This window comes from Ciona intestinalis, chromosome 2 (genome assembly GCF_000224145.3).
Source record: "Ciona intestinalis chromosome 2, KH, whole genome shotgun sequence".
Classification (NCBI taxonomy): domain Eukaryota; kingdom Metazoa; phylum Chordata; class Ascidiacea; order Phlebobranchia; family Cionidae; genus Ciona; species Ciona intestinalis.
The window spans coordinates 53,858-69,212 of record NC_020167.2 but is presented as its reverse complement, the minus strand read 5'-3'; the positions used below and the strand labels follow the sequence as shown (position 1 = coordinate 69,212).

General features: G+C 33.0%; 2 protein-coding genes across 4 annotated transcripts; both read right to left on the bottom strand.

The window, feature by feature from the left end:
• Positions 1–773: 773 nt before the first annotated feature.
• LOC100180014 (pyruvate kinase PKM) lies at positions 774–6,338 on the bottom strand. Its single transcript, XM_002129510.4, has 11 exons — positions 6,098–6,338; positions 5,747–5,938; positions 5,070–5,242; positions 4,429–4,586; positions 3,833–3,953; positions 3,360–3,476; positions 2,859–3,045; positions 2,314–2,390; positions 1,946–2,042; positions 1,652–1,800; positions 774–1,300 (listed from the first exon to the last, which is right to left on the bottom strand). The coding sequence occupies exons 1-11, from the start codon at positions 6,318–6,320 to the stop codon at positions 1,130–1,132; spliced, it is 1,665 nt and encodes a 554-aa protein (XP_002129546.2). The 5' UTR covers positions 6,321–6,338; the 3' UTR covers positions 774–1,129.
• A 669-nt stretch (positions 6,339–7,007) lies between these two features.
• Positions 7,008–14,203, bottom strand: LOC100182348 (elongin-A3 member D). Of its 3 annotated transcripts, XM_026840642.1 has the most exons (17): positions 14,049–14,203; positions 13,716–13,772; positions 13,118–13,348; positions 12,747–12,821; positions 12,105–12,504; positions 10,745–10,837; positions 10,592–10,674; positions 10,476–10,538; positions 9,977–10,133; positions 9,293–9,346; positions 9,096–9,190; positions 8,360–8,461; positions 8,078–8,159; positions 7,807–7,935; positions 7,494–7,607; positions 7,248–7,323; positions 7,008–7,187 (listed from the first exon to the last, which is right to left on the bottom strand). In XM_026840642.1, the coding sequence occupies exons 1-16, from the start codon at positions 14,115–14,117 to the stop codon at positions 7,256–7,258; spliced, it is 1,872 nt and encodes a 623-aa protein (XP_026696443.1). In that variant the 5' UTR covers positions 14,118–14,203; the 3' UTR covers positions 7,008–7,187; positions 7,248–7,255. The 3 variants fall into 3 exon arrangements, with proteins under 3 accessions (XP_026696443.1, XP_026696442.1, XP_009857518.1); XM_026840641.1 differs by having other exon boundaries at positions 7,008–7,323; XM_009859216.3 differs by having other exon boundaries at positions 7,008–7,323; positions 10,476–10,535; positions 14,049–14,202.
• Positions 14,204–15,355: the final 1,152 nt, after the last annotated feature.

The window sequence follows — 15,355 nt, the reverse complement described above, 5'->3', positions numbered from 1 at the left end:
TTATCCAAGTTTAACTTTATGTAAGGAGATTAAATGTCCGGTGTTGCAGAAATCTGGTTTCCCTAGGAAACTGGTTCCCACAGGCTACTAGTACTTATAACTTATTTAATGTTAAGTCTAGAACTCTGGTTTCAAATAAAAGTTGCAGTTAATGCCACATATTTTGTACATTTCTTTTCCAGATCTTCTTCTTGATGCTGTATTTGACTTAAATTAGACATTATCCCGTATGACCAGCAGTGACCCCCACTGTTAGAAAAGGGACGACAAAACCTACATTTTCACGAAAATAAATCGAACTATCCAAAAACATGTGTATAGATATCCAAGTAACCTTTGTTCGAAACCAGATTTATAGATTTATATTAAAATGTTCCGTGCCGCGCAGCAGCCGATTGAAAACAGATTTCCGCTCGTTAGCTCGTCTGCCTCTCATCTGTGCTGTAACTCATAGGTTGTGGCTTCAACTCTCTGTCTTAAAGTTTCATCTGCACCGTGATGCTCGAATTCTCCTAACGTTGTAGTTGGGTGCCAGGTATCATTTAATACATTTGTCAGTACGAGGTACGCACTTGGGACACACAACGGCGGAAGTTAAACTACCTGGTGTTTTGAACTTTTGTGACTTTGACTTCTAGTAACCAGGGTGGCCGGCTGTTTTTTTTACAAGTTTCCAGGTGCCATTTTAAAAAATTGTATATTCATGACGAACCTTTGCACTTTCAACGTTATTTTTTGGTTTGTGGAAAACATTTCTTTCATTCAAAACGAAGTAACATGCTTTGCAAGTGTATTGATAGCTTATAGAACACTCTCCGAACATTAGTTATGTACAACAAAGAACATATTGTAAGCGTCAACCCGGTATTCAAGAATTTATTATTTTACGATTGCTTAAACCAGGCAGTGCACCGACCTTGACTTTAGCCTACAGATAAATTTCAAGCACAGTGAAGCAACTGCTAACATAACTTAGGAACTTTCTAGAACTTAACATCCACTAAATATTGTACAAACAAATTCTAAAATCAAAAATAAATGTTAAATTGGCAACTGCAACACTACAAGATGAATCAACTAACAAGAAAATAATGATTTAAGCCCGGGTATATTACTTCAAAACATCATCCTACTCGATCTTCACAACTCTCATTGTGTTAGTGAACCCAGACCCAGGTTGCCACCCAGTCACAACAATAACAAAATCTCCACTTTTCATGAACTTTCTTTGCTTTCCAACCTCCACAGCAAACTGGACTCTAGCATCAACATCATCAGACCACGGTGAGATCACTGGTTTCTAATATTTGTACACAGATAGAAAATTATTAAATTTGTAAAACATAATTTCAGTTCCATACTAACTCTAACAGATAGTCAGGTTTGAAAATTAATGATGTCACTAGTGTGAACTTTGATTCTTGGGCAAGACTTTAATCTGAACAATTATTCTTAAATTCATGAACATATGATTTGAATTAAGTCAAGAGGTGCAAGATAGGGAACGTGAGAATTAAGATGTGCAGAAATGAATTGAAAAACTCTTTTACAAAAATGAAATTATACAACAAGGCCTAAACCTCTATTAGGAATATAAACGTGATAATCATTCACTAAGATTGCTAATGCATTTTAAAATAAAACGTCTAACCTGGAAAAGTATTGGGAAGCATCCTCTCCATAGATGAACTTGTCTGGCAGTTTGTTCAAATCTTGTTACAGTTAAGATTGGTGCACGTGGTCGATAGCTTGAAACAAGCGCAGCAGATTGACCAGATCGAGTCAAAACGATTATGCCAGCTATGGGATAAATTAAAATTCAATTTAAGGCATGTTACTCCTGTATAATACAGTTCACTAAGAACGCTAGTTTTGCATTTTTAAAATATAGCCTAATTAGTCTATTTTTTCCAAAAATAATTAGTTTATTAACTTAGTTAATTACCAGCCTGGCACTTGAAAGATGCTTCAACCACAGCACTAGCAATTGCTTCGGTTGGATCCGTAGCAAAAGGTCGTGACATACGCAACTCCTCAAACACCTGGTAACAGTTGCTGGGTTTCAATATTATCCACAAATGCTTGGAAGATAATATTGTTTACAAAGTGAGACGGCATATTATGATGAAAACATTTGATTCTAACGTTTAATTTATAACAAGGTCTACTACGAACTGTATGTATAATTTCCGTTGCGGCCGACTAGTAGTACTTGTTGTATTCTGTTATAATGCAACGAGAATCCTTCACCACGTAAGTGCTAGATCAGAGGCACATTTATACAGCATAAAAATTATTATGTGTGGAACTTGCATTCTTGTGGAAAATAGCAGCTTCAGCTTCTCTTGCAATCTGATGTTGCATCTTCACACATTCCAGAGGATAGCTGCCTGAAAAGTAAGAATAAGCAAGCTGTTTACATGTAAGACAATTTTACCAAAAAACTGGTACACCCGGAATAAAAAGTAAACAATAGTCCAGATTAAGACGTAACATTGATTTTAATAAATCGGACTTCACATTTTTTATAACGTAGTATTGGTTGCAAATTACAATACCAGTAGAACACCATGTGAAGAATTGCACCTGCGATATGCCACAGTGGTTAACACACCGGCCAATAACCCTAAGTTTATGGTTTAAAGGCTCATGGCAGCTATCATTGTGGGTACATGTGTCCCTAAGTATAACACTAATGGAAATTGCCAGTAGTACAGAAATAATAATCAAGCACAAGTTTCATAAGTGGTAACTTGTAAGGGGGCACAAGGTCTATAAAACAACATCCCTGTTATATCAAGTGTTAGTTTCATGCCACAAAAGGATATAACAAGTTATATTTAATCCACAAAAAAAACCTTTCGCGGTCTCTCCACTAAGCATGACACAGTCGGAACCATCCAGCACAGCGTTTGCAACATCTGATGCCTCAGCTCTTGTTGGTCTTGGTTTAGTGATCATGCTTTCTAACATTTGTGTCGCACAGATTACCGGTTTGCCCTTCAGGTTGCATTTTCCGATCAACATTTTTTGAGCGATGAACACCTATGAATTCATGATAACTTACTAATGTAGCTTACTTTACCCTCGCGCAGCCTAAAATGACAGACGTTATAATATGGGTGCTCTGTTACACATCGCCCACAACGGTAGCCTTGAACGTACAAACTCTAGGTTAGAGGCAGGTGCGCTAACAACTGTGCCACAGCACCATACCCAGTATTAAAACAACATACGTGAGAATTTTACCATTTTGAGTACAATCATGTTTGCAGTCAATATATTAAAAATATACATTTGTTTCAATAATAATGAAATATAAAATACTGTTTTATAAAACAAAGGTCAATAAACTTTACTTTTTCTGCTGGAATTTCAATTCCCATATCACCTCTGGCAACCATGATACCATCACTGGCTTCGATGATCTCATCAATCTTCATTACACCTTCATGATTTTCAATCTTGGAAATAATCTACAAACCAGAGTTTATTAAAAATTGGTTCTTTTTTTGTCCATGTATGAACTAACAAGCAGTTATTTATTATGTTAAGAATTCCAAATTAAATTTACAGGCTGTGTATCTACTCAATTTTTGTTCACATTAGAAAATAAAGTAACTTAATAACAATTAAACATAAAGAATTTGTTTTTTGTCCGCTAGTTGTATCAACCACCTTTCTTTCTTTCTTTCAATTAATGTAAATATGTTTTGTCCATAGGAAACATTCATATATCCTAATCTTTTCGTTAAAGTAATTTTTAATCTTTGCTACTGCAATCTAAGAGACAAACAAAAGTTATTATAATAATAATGTTATAAATAATTACTTTAATATTTTTTCCATCTTCACCAAGAACATCCCTTACAGCTTTCACATCATCAGCTTTTCGAATAAAGGAAGCAAACACCATATCAACACCTTGTTCCACTCCAAAACGTAAGTCTCCTCTGCAAAAGATGTTCAAATATCTTTGACATTATTGAAACATTTAGTGGGGTAACTTTTGGATGATTGTTTAATATATCCCTCCACATGTGAGGTAATCAACTGACAACATCTGTCTTTGAACCCGAAACTCTCTAGTTACAAGGCATGTAGTCTTTAACCACAGTGCCGTACCGACAGAATATATCAATTAAGAGACAATTATATTATTATTACATTTTGGTGCATTTAACCTTTCGGTTTTTTAAGACAATTATATAGTATATATAGTATATACGTTAGTTATTGTTATGGTAGTGAAATTATTTAGATATTCACACCTAATGTAAAACAAATCTCAACACAATAGGAACTACCCAGACAAGATATCAGTTTACAAATAGATATATGCTACAGTGCTACACCATGATACGTGATACCTTTGTAAGATCATCAGGTATAAAATGAACTCGGTAAGGTCATATAAAAGGCACTTACTTATCCTTCTCAGATACAGCGGGCAAATCCACTTCAATCCCAGGTAAATTAATCCCCTTCTTAGAACCGAGCAAACCTCCATTTTCAATTTCACAAATGCAATAGTCTGTACCTTTTTCTTTCACCAACAAAGAAATCAAACCGTCATCAACAAAAATCTGCGAAATTAACACTTTTTTGTTGGCGACCAAATCAAAATGAATTAGCACATATTAGTACGATTGTATCAGGAGTCAGGACCGTTGCATTTTAACAAATTTCTTTGGTTAAATTGACCTTATTTTCTATAAATGTGTTTTACTGTTTACCATTAATTTTCTACAATATAGACAAAAGTGGATTAGGCCACACAACTAATAGACGATAGACCTACCCATAAACGTTAAGCAAATGCTAATATATGCATTCTTGTGGTATAGAACATTTGCAAATTAAATCATAGCCCATTAATTATTTACAAATTCTACAACAAAGAAACTGGTCGATCATTACCTAGAGCCAACAATATTACATGTAACATATACAAACATTTGCACAGTACATACATATTATAATAAAAAGTAAACATACTTTACAACAAGTAACAACCGCAAGCATTACAACAATGTGGGTTTGATTTATTCACACAGTAATATACTCACGCGATTTCCAATATTAATAACTTTGTTAAGATTCTTGTAATCAACATAAATACAAGAAGCATCTCCTTTCTCAAAGTTTTCCTCATCCAGTGAAAGTTTAATTGTGTTTCCTTTCACTAATTCCACATCTGCGCTACCACCACCCTTCAACAAACCAGTCCGGATTTCAGGCCCTAGAAATTATTTAAATTTATTAACCATATATATATATAACCATATATTAGCCTATTTCATATGTCTGTATGTTATGTAAACTTATTGACAAATTTTCATAGCAAAAACGTAATAGCGTAGGTAACAACCTTTTGAAACTGTTTCTTCATGTTTCAGGAAGTAAAATTACAATACATAGCCAATATAATATATATAATTACTATTAGTTTAATTAGGAAAATTTCACACAAAAAAAACAACAAAGAACATGCAAATATTTCATGAACATTAAACTGTAAATTGGCTTTTCCTAATTCATTAGAACAAGCAGAATCATAGCTCAATATTTTGTGACCAAGTTTCACCAAAGACCCTTTTTAAGGCCAAGTTCACAAAAGCTGAAAAGTATTAAAAATAAATAAAAGTTCAGGAAGTTCAGCCGAATTCAACATATATAACTACAGCAAATCCCTATTATTTATAATTACAAATTATATCATATAAATAACACCACTGGAACTCGCCTTTGGTATCAAGAGCAATTCCAATTGGTCTGTAGTAAACCGGGTTAGATTTGAAACTTTCAGCAGCCGCTCGTACATTTGCAATGGTTTGTCCATGGTACTCGTGTGTGCCATGTGAAAAGTTCATTCGAGCAATGTTCATTCCACATATGATCATGTTCTTTAATGTTTCCACTTTGTTTGATGCAGGTCCTGCAGGAATTATTAAAAACCAAATTATTAATCTTTAACAGATTGCAGTCAAAATCAATATTTTCCTGAAAATCAATAAAAGCTACTTCACCTAAAATAATGCACATCACTTTGCCTATATTACTACTTTAAACAAACAAACATTTTAATCAAACTTACCGATGGTGCAAACAATAGAAGTATTTCTGCATGTTGAAGGTTCACTGTCGATGTTCAACTCACAGGAGTGCTGAAGTAAAGTAACTGCTGTCTGGGATTGCCCTTGTTGCTGCTGGTTTTGGTAGAATGCATCAGTGTTCGAAGACATGTTTAAACCACAGAATCTGCTGCTACTAAACTTAAAAATATACTTAAAAAATAAACACAAATTAAATTTAGACATACTGATATATTTTGCTTGATGCATAGGTATTTACATATTACATTTATGCAGCTGTAAACTTGACCTGTCATTGTCAATAAAACCTTTCACTTGTTAGTTTTGAATGAGTCTGTTATAAAGTCTACATTAATCTGGTCACTCGGTTCTATTTACCAAAGAAGGAAGGTAATAACAACAGGCGTTGTGCTGTCAACACATGCCCGGATTATAAGAAATAGTTCAGCACCTATTAGGAGGTGCGGACAGTAGAACAATTCATAGCGATGATTACTGTTAAATATGCGCCGCAACATTACTTAAGGTATGATGCTTAGATATTTGCACGGAAAACTCAGCTCCTAACTGATTTTTTAATTAATGCTTGGGCGATACCACGAAGTTCCTATTCTTTTGCTATACATTCGGCATCCGTTAGGGTGAAGCATCCTGTACCTCTTGTTTTACGACCAAGCACTGCAACATCCTATCTGCTGGTTTGATAGATTGACCTTGCTACTATATGACGTCAAATCTGCGCTAAACAGCGACGCCTATGGTTTCTCTTGTTTAGAATAACAACCGCTAGGTAGTATCTTTTTCATGAAGGTGGGTAAACTTTTTGGCTATGAAAATATGTTAATCGGTTCCGATTTACACATAAAATATTCGAAGACCCAATATGCTAAAGTACATATTTAAACACTCACCTACCATTCTTCACGTTTATTAAGACAAAAAACAAACACCAAAACAAAAATTCTGCGGTCTTATTTTGTGCCTCTAAATTTGTTTCTTGTTTAGAAAAGATAAAAATAAACACTTTAGGCAGAAACATAAAATAAGTTAAAAATAAAACAAGAAAAGTTGTTTATTGTGCATTTCAACAATCTGTAAAGTAGATCAATCATTATAAGGAATTCGGTAAATAAAATAAACTTCCTTTCGTACTTTTAATGTCATCTACGGAACCTTAGCTTGTTGATACTTTTTAACGTCTTTGCCATCATGGGTGCAACACGCGGTGCTGAAAAACCAAGTACAATTTGCTGTTAACCTGTTAACCCAGGTTAACTTGCGAGTATCGAAGCTTTTAATCATTTCATATCTAAATTTCTACTTTATAACACTTTGTATGAAACTTAAAATATAAGTCATTGGTAAAATGTAAACAAAAAAATAAAAAGTTAATTATACCTTGTCGTTTAGCTCTCAGTGAATCTTGGTTATCAACTTGTGCGGCAGTTATTGCTCCAACAGGAACTGACATACGAATGTCTCGGACATCTTGCTTGATGGAATTTAAAGTTCCTAAAATATAGACAAAAATATATTTTTTAAATATAGAATACTTGACTTTGTAAAATAAAACAGGTCGATACAAGCATGTAAAGGTGTAAAACACCCAAAATTCAACAAATGTTAAAAGTTAATAAAATCGCAAAAACCATACTTGCAGTTCAGTTTAAAATTTGTTAACAGTTGGTATAGTGTATAAAGTTTGTACCACCTTTGTTTGAGCTGGAAGGATATTGAAAATTCTTTTTTCCAGCAGTTCCGTATTTCAGTTGAGCTTTTATTACATTTCTTGGTGCTTTTGCTTCTCCCATTGCAACATAAGCCAACTTGGTTCGTTTCTCTGTTTGTGTCACAAATTTAATTCATACTTAATGCACAAGATGAATAAATATAACTTATTTATCCTTGCATGTTGGAGCAATAGTAGTCGTTTTAAAACTCACAAAAATATAAACTGACATTTAGTAAATCAAACTTCCTACCAAGGGGTTTTGCTTTGATCACTTTCGCTTGAATTGAATGAGTAAGTTTGGTGAGCTTTGCTTCTCTGGCATCATACAACCTCTGTTGAAATCAACTGTTTATAAATAGATAATAAATACTAACACTTTTTACATGTGTATATTATTTCCTTGTACTTCAACAAAACGTAATAACATGAGACTAAAAAAGGTGTTTCTGCCAGGAGCATGTTTGCCTGCACCTATTCATATTTATTAAAAACAAAGAAGTAAATAATATTTAATAAAATACAGACAATATACCAAATACATTTCCCTCCATGATTCCAGTTCTTGAGGTTTTTGATTTTTAAAATCTTGCATTGCATGTTTTTCCCAAAGTTCGTCAGTATCCTCAAGTAAGTACTGAAAAAAAATGTTTATTCAATCTATATTGAGCCTTTGTGGTGGTATTTTCAACTATTAATACAGAAATGTTTGCAATTAACACAGAAATGAAGACCATATTTTATAACTTTATTATGTTCGTTACAAACCAGAAGCAATTATTGCACCAAATCTGAAAACCAAATTACAATTTTTTTACAACGGTTTTTTTAACCAGTGATTTCCACCTTTTCAGAAAGTGTTTGCTTTGTAAAACTTTAGTGACACATTGGATCACATTTGAGCATCTCTACTTTTAAACAAATTTTGATTTTTTGTTGGTTAAGTCTATGCCTCCTTTTAAGTTGGGTAGTAACTTAACCAGGAAACAACTTTGCAACCTATTGTTTTTGTACATTTTTTCCAATAATCCAAATTACACATAAATACAGTTTCTCTAATGACACTTCTTTTAAAATTTATCTACGTAAATAAAAAATTAAAAAACTCAGCCTTCTAGCATTTAAAATAACAAAACTAATGTTGTTTCCAAACAGTAAACAAATATTATTTTGTTGCTAATTTCCCTTGCTTGGTTGCTTCAGTTATTTCAAACTTTTTATCACATTTAAAAATATAAATAAAAATATGGTATATTCACAAATATACTTACAACGTTTGAGTCTTCTAATCGATATAATTGTTCCACATTACAGCGTTTAAGAACTGGTTTTATGATGTCATAAGGAACTCCAATTACATCAAGATCTATAAACGCAACGTTAATGTTTCGTCTGCCACACAAATGAAAACCATCCACAATGGTGTGTTTATGGTGCAGCTGTTTGCTTATCATTAGAAAATACTTACAATCAATGTTGTTGCACAGTACGTTCATACACTGATCAAATAACGAGAGCATCTCTGAAAAGTTTAAACAGTTAGTGCAGTGGTTCTTAAACTGGGGGGCGTGTAACACTTGGAAGGGGGGCGCGAAAAAGTATAAAATAAAGTGTTATATGTCTTATTACAGTGGTGTTCAAAAGGCTTAAACACGACGCACGCAAAAGTTAAATTAAAATAGCAAACCTTTAAGTCTGAATTGCTATTATGTCTTAATTATGCAATGAATCCCTATTATTTCGTAACAAACAGTCTACCTGGCTAAGAAAAACATGGCAAATATAGGGCTAAACTATGACGCAAACGTAAACGGAACGGTTATTTGATTTCACTTTTGCATTGATCGCGAAAATGTGTTTTACGCAATAATACAGACACAGTCAACCAAGGGGGCGAGGTTTAAAGCATGTCCAATATGTCAGGTTTGGCTGCGGTGGATCATGGCAGAAATTAATTGAATACCACTGTGATAATTTAACAAAAAGGGGGGGCGCAAGTTTGTTGAGATCTTCATTGGGGGGGGCGTGCTTCAAAAAGTTTAAGAACCCCTGAGTTAGTGTGTTTGTTAATTCATATATATCTGTTCAATAAAACTAATACTTTAAATACTCCAGAAACAAAAAGAAAATCAATAGTATGAACATGATTTACTTGGAAGATAGGCAGTTTTTGCTCCTGAATAAATCTGCATTCGTTTTGTGTTCCGTTGCGTATGTAGTTCTGCTGCAAGTGCATCAGTCATTTTGTGCAAACTTTTCTCAGAGGTTGGGGAATCAAATGAAGCTCGAGGTAACGGGTGGTAAGTTTGCTGCAACAATTATTTACAACTTTCATTTAAACTCTTTTAATCAACAAAAATTCATTTGTTTCATTTTATTTTTCATTAAAAAGGTATGGCAGTATTTAGCAAATCTTGTAACTTGTAAAATGTTTTAAGAAACCAGTTCAGCTCAATATATGAACTGTTCCTTCCAGGTTAAGACAGGGACAGTAACCACTTATAATATATAAATCTAAAACATCTCTCATGTTCTGTTCAGGACATCTTCATCAGTTACCCTGATAAAAAGATCTGAATAAGATGTTTAAACATAGATACAAGAAATGAAATGTTAAAAGAGGGGCCAACAGTTTCAAAATTGATTATAACCTGAATTTCTGGTAAATGTAGTTCAACTTTGTTTGATGAAGCCACTTTCTCAGCAATAACCTGCTTTAAATAAATGTAAGGAAACTTTTTTTGAATGTAAGTATAATTAACATTACTGGCTTTGACTTGGCAACTTTTTTCTTCTTTTTTGGTTTTGCAACGTCCATTGTCATAAATGCCTCAAAAGATAAATCTTCACCTAAAAAAGGATTAATTAAGTGATGTAACGTAACTTACTTATCCATTAGTTGTTTTATCATAAAATAAACCTTTGCATTTTTTTTTCTTATGTTTATGCTCACTGTTCTTAAATTTCTTCGCAGAAGAAGTTTCAGGATCATTTTCTGCTGATTTTCTTTTTGCTGTGGGATAAATAATTTTATAAAATTTTTTGTTAATTTTTAATAAAATATGTTAAAATAATATTTAAATTATTTGAACCTCTTGCCACCTTTCACCCTATATGGCGCTATCCTACCACTGATTACATAAATGTCAGTTGTTCGGTTATTTCGAAACATCTGATCATAAAATTTGGTCGCATTTTGAAAGAAGAAGCAATTTCCCCTTGAAGTTTGTTAACATACTTTTAGGTGTTACCCAGAGTTTGGTCCTGTGTTTTATTTGGCTTTCTTCATTTTTGCGCGGCATAAATGTCACTATAGTTTTGATAGGAGGAATCTCAGCGTGAATTCCACAAGCATGTTTAGTCTTCCCAAAGCCAGTTTAGCCCTAAATACTACATAGAGACAGGTATGTAATACAAACAGTATTAAATAGGAAGCCCCGGCTTTATTTATATTTTTCACAGTTCTGAAGAATTCGTTTTAACACTTTTGTTAAGTACTCAAACTTGTATTGTGCACTAGTATGGACAGATAGTTTTTTTTTTAAATTGGGATTTAAAAAAAAGTCTTATTTTGCCAATTCTAGACATAAATAACCTGTTTTAACGAGTCTGAACATTATCTGCAATTTTAGTTGAATTAGAAGGTGATTTCTACAAATTATTGGCTGGAATAGCTTTCCTATTAATATCCTTTTAATAAACATGAAGCAGATTACCCTTAAGACATTTCGAAGATGATTTTATAAGATTTTGAATGTTTTTGGTTATTGAATTTGTGTTTATTATAATTTTTTTTTTCGGTAATACCAGGTACCAGCCCACAAGTTAGTAACCTTACCAAACTGAGGCAATTTTGGTCGCACAGCAAAAAGTACCTGGTTTAAAATCGACATATCAAAGGTCTTTATAATATATTTTTTTTATAATGCAGATAATTTTACAATTATTAAAAAGAAAAAAACTCCTGGTTAGGTTAAATTTATTAAAAATATGAATTTAAAGATTATTTCATGCTGCACAAACTTTCTAAACAAAGTTTTGGTCTAGCTGCTATGCTTTGCTCTACTTGCAAAATCCAGTTATGTCAGATCTGGTCGAAAGTTAAAACATTTGAAACGAATTACCAGTCAAAGGGTGAAAGGGTTGACATAAATAGTCGGAAAAAGTTATTTTACAAGCGGACAAAAGTTGTAAAAATACAAATTTAAAAGTTGTTATGCTCTGCCAGGATAAATAAGCAACATGTAATCATACAAGTAAAATAAAGTTGTTTTATCTACCTGTATATTTTTCCTTTGTTTTTGAAGTCTTACCATGATTCACATCGGCATCTCTGCTGTTTCTAACCTTTGCATGTTTTTTATAGATATTTGCACTTGGAGTTTCTTCATCATCAGATAAAACTTCATGCTTAATATCAAAACCGTTTGTTTTTGCATTACGAAATTCCATGTGGTCTGCATCAGACTGATCGGATTCTTCTCGCTGCATTTTCTTTTTATTCATCTTAACATTTGGTTTACAAGGATCATATTCATTGTCATCATGATTATCAACATAAAGTGAATTCTCATAATTTAAAACTTTTTTATTTCCATGAGCACCTGGTTGTGTCACCTTTGTAGCTGGTTTGTACACATTTCGACGGACATCTTTTAATTGTTTTGCTTTTTTCTTGTTCTAAAATATCCAGAAATAAAACACTTAACAGTGCTATTTTTTCATTAATCTTTAATGAAATTATTTTAGATTGCAACTAAACAAAATACTTTGTACTTTTATCCGAATTTCTCAATTTCCCAATATAAAAAATTATTAATTTTTTTTAAGCTTTTTATGGTTATACTAAAAAAAGTTGTGTAATAATTTGTTTAACATAAAACACCATCAGCTGCAAATGGATAACAACAAATAAATCTCACTTTCTTCATCTTCCAGTTTTGTGTTGGGTCGTATTCATTATTACCATCTGGTGACGCTTTATAAAATTTCTGTGGCTGAAATAAATTAATCAAATCCCATTTATATCAACCACATTCACTGCAAATATTATCAAGTAAAATGAGTTAATTTAAAAACAAAACAAAATGAAACCTAACAAATAAAATTAAGCCAACTGTTAACCACTACTACCTAATAGTTCCCCTTATTCACATACTGGTAAGCTTCTTTTGAATTTTATCCGATTTGAAATGTTAACTTAATATCAGACTTAAGACACCAAAAAAAAGTAGTGAGATAGCAGGAGGTGCATGACTTCCTTTACTAGCTTTATGCAACACAACATACTCACCGAAGTAGTTGAATCCATCTCCCAATTCCTGGTTGGATCATATTCTTCTTCTTTATTATCATCACAATATTGATTGTTTTGTTTATAAACTACTTCCTGATTAGAAGATGTGCTACTTTTCTGAGGAGAATTTGTCAACAGATGCTTCCATTTACCCACGATTTGTCGCGCATAATCCCCAACAACTTCATCTTTTCGAAGAGAATTAACACATCGCCCAACACCAGTTTCCTGCCCAATAAGAAGTAATATAAAAAGCTTCACCATAATTTTCTTAAAAGTACAATATTCCCATTAAAAATATCAGGAATATTTTTTCATCTATTTAGACCGCAGGAGTTTTATACCTAATTAAAAGTTTGTACTTCTTTGTTTCACTAAATGATAATTGCAGAGAAATTTTATAAAAGGTCCCAATTTGGACAAGAATTACAAAAACGGGTCACAACTTACAGTAACTGCAAAAAAAGGATTTGTAATTTGTAAATTTTGATCTGCTAATTTGAACCCTTGATAACAAAAAACAACTATATATATAATTATAAGTACAACAGTTTTTTCTATTTCTTTTGCTATTTTACAACAATTAGCAAGTTACCTGAAGCAGTGTGATGTTCATCTTCACTTCATCAAGCTTTTGAAGAGCTCTTTGCAACTAAAAATATATATATATCCAGTTGAATGAAAGAAGTACAGAATTTTAAGAAAGGCACTGGCATTGATTCTCTTGGGGACAAGAGATCACGCCTTCCTGTTGACGATATCTGTATAGACTGTATTAATGCGTAACAATGCAGTATGGAGATTTGCGCAAAAAACTTTTTTTTTCTGTTTTCATGTACACGACATGTATTATCTACATCATTCAAATTTAATGCATTTTTAGGTGCTTGGCAAAAATGAACATAAATATACTTAACTTAGTACTTACTACTTTAGGTTCATTTCCAACTGACAGCCTTCCTTTATATTTATTAACATATTCAACCAGGTTAGCCATTCAGGTTTCAGCAAAGAAACTGTAATTTAAAACACAAAATGTTGCTTGTGTACCTTATAAAAGCCATGCTATATTTTAGACAAAGGTTGCCATTAAACTCTTCTTTGCTGTTTTTGTTCTCTTTTACTCTTTTATTCATCTTTGCATTTTTCTTCCGCACAGTTTTGAATCTTTAATTGGCAGCGATAGACGGTGCCAATTTTCGCAAGAAAAATATTTCCTTGTTGGTAATTTTTTGTGTTTTAATAGCATATCAACGATTTTTACACGCAACTTTGACTTTCACTATTACCACCATAGATGAAATGTCTTTCTTGCGATTAAGGTTATGAAAACAGCCATGAATGAGTTTGATAACAACCTTATACCCTTTTTGCATGGTAAAAGTTAATGCGAATAGCGATCCGCATTAACTCGTCATATAATAACTCGCTAACGGCGTTACTTTGCATGGTCATTGGTTTATGCGTGTATCAACATTGAGTTGTTGGCTTGTTTTAGTACAATATTGTTAAATCTAGTTTATAAAAAAAGTTATGATACTTTCTGGTGCTATTACCAACTAAAAACTGTAAAAATAATACCCAAAAAAGATTAGGCTCTTAAAAGTAAACATGTACTTTCACCATACTTTTCTTTACTCGCATAATGCGAGTAACAACCCTCAACCAACCTTCTACAGTAGATGACACGCTTGTAACCTTATGCATGTTAACTTTGGGTGCTAGTGAAGAGTCTTCCCCCCCCACCTTATTTGCTAACCACTAACTACTAACCCCCAACCCTTTAACCATCAACACCCAACCCCCTAACCTAGGGGTTAGTGGTTAGCAAATAAGGTGGGGGGAGATTCTTCACTAGCACCCATATATTATATATATATTATATATATGGTAATATTAACCATCATGCTACCAGCTACTTTATATATTTGATAAACAAACGTATATGCCATGCTTTCTGCCCATACATTCTATCTATTTTAAGCACTAGTAAAGACTCATCTTTTACGTTACATATTAGACTTGAGGAAACTGTTGGGGTAGTGGTTATGGTTAGGAGTTATTGATAGTGGTTCTAGGGATTAGTGGTTAATGTTTATACGGGTTGGTAGTTACGTTTAGCGGTCAGATAACATAGGGGGGAGATTCTTCACTAGCACCTCCAGCCTACAAATAAACCTAAAATCAAATACATCAAGCAGAAATTCAGAGAAAACACAACGTGACGTAGAAAAC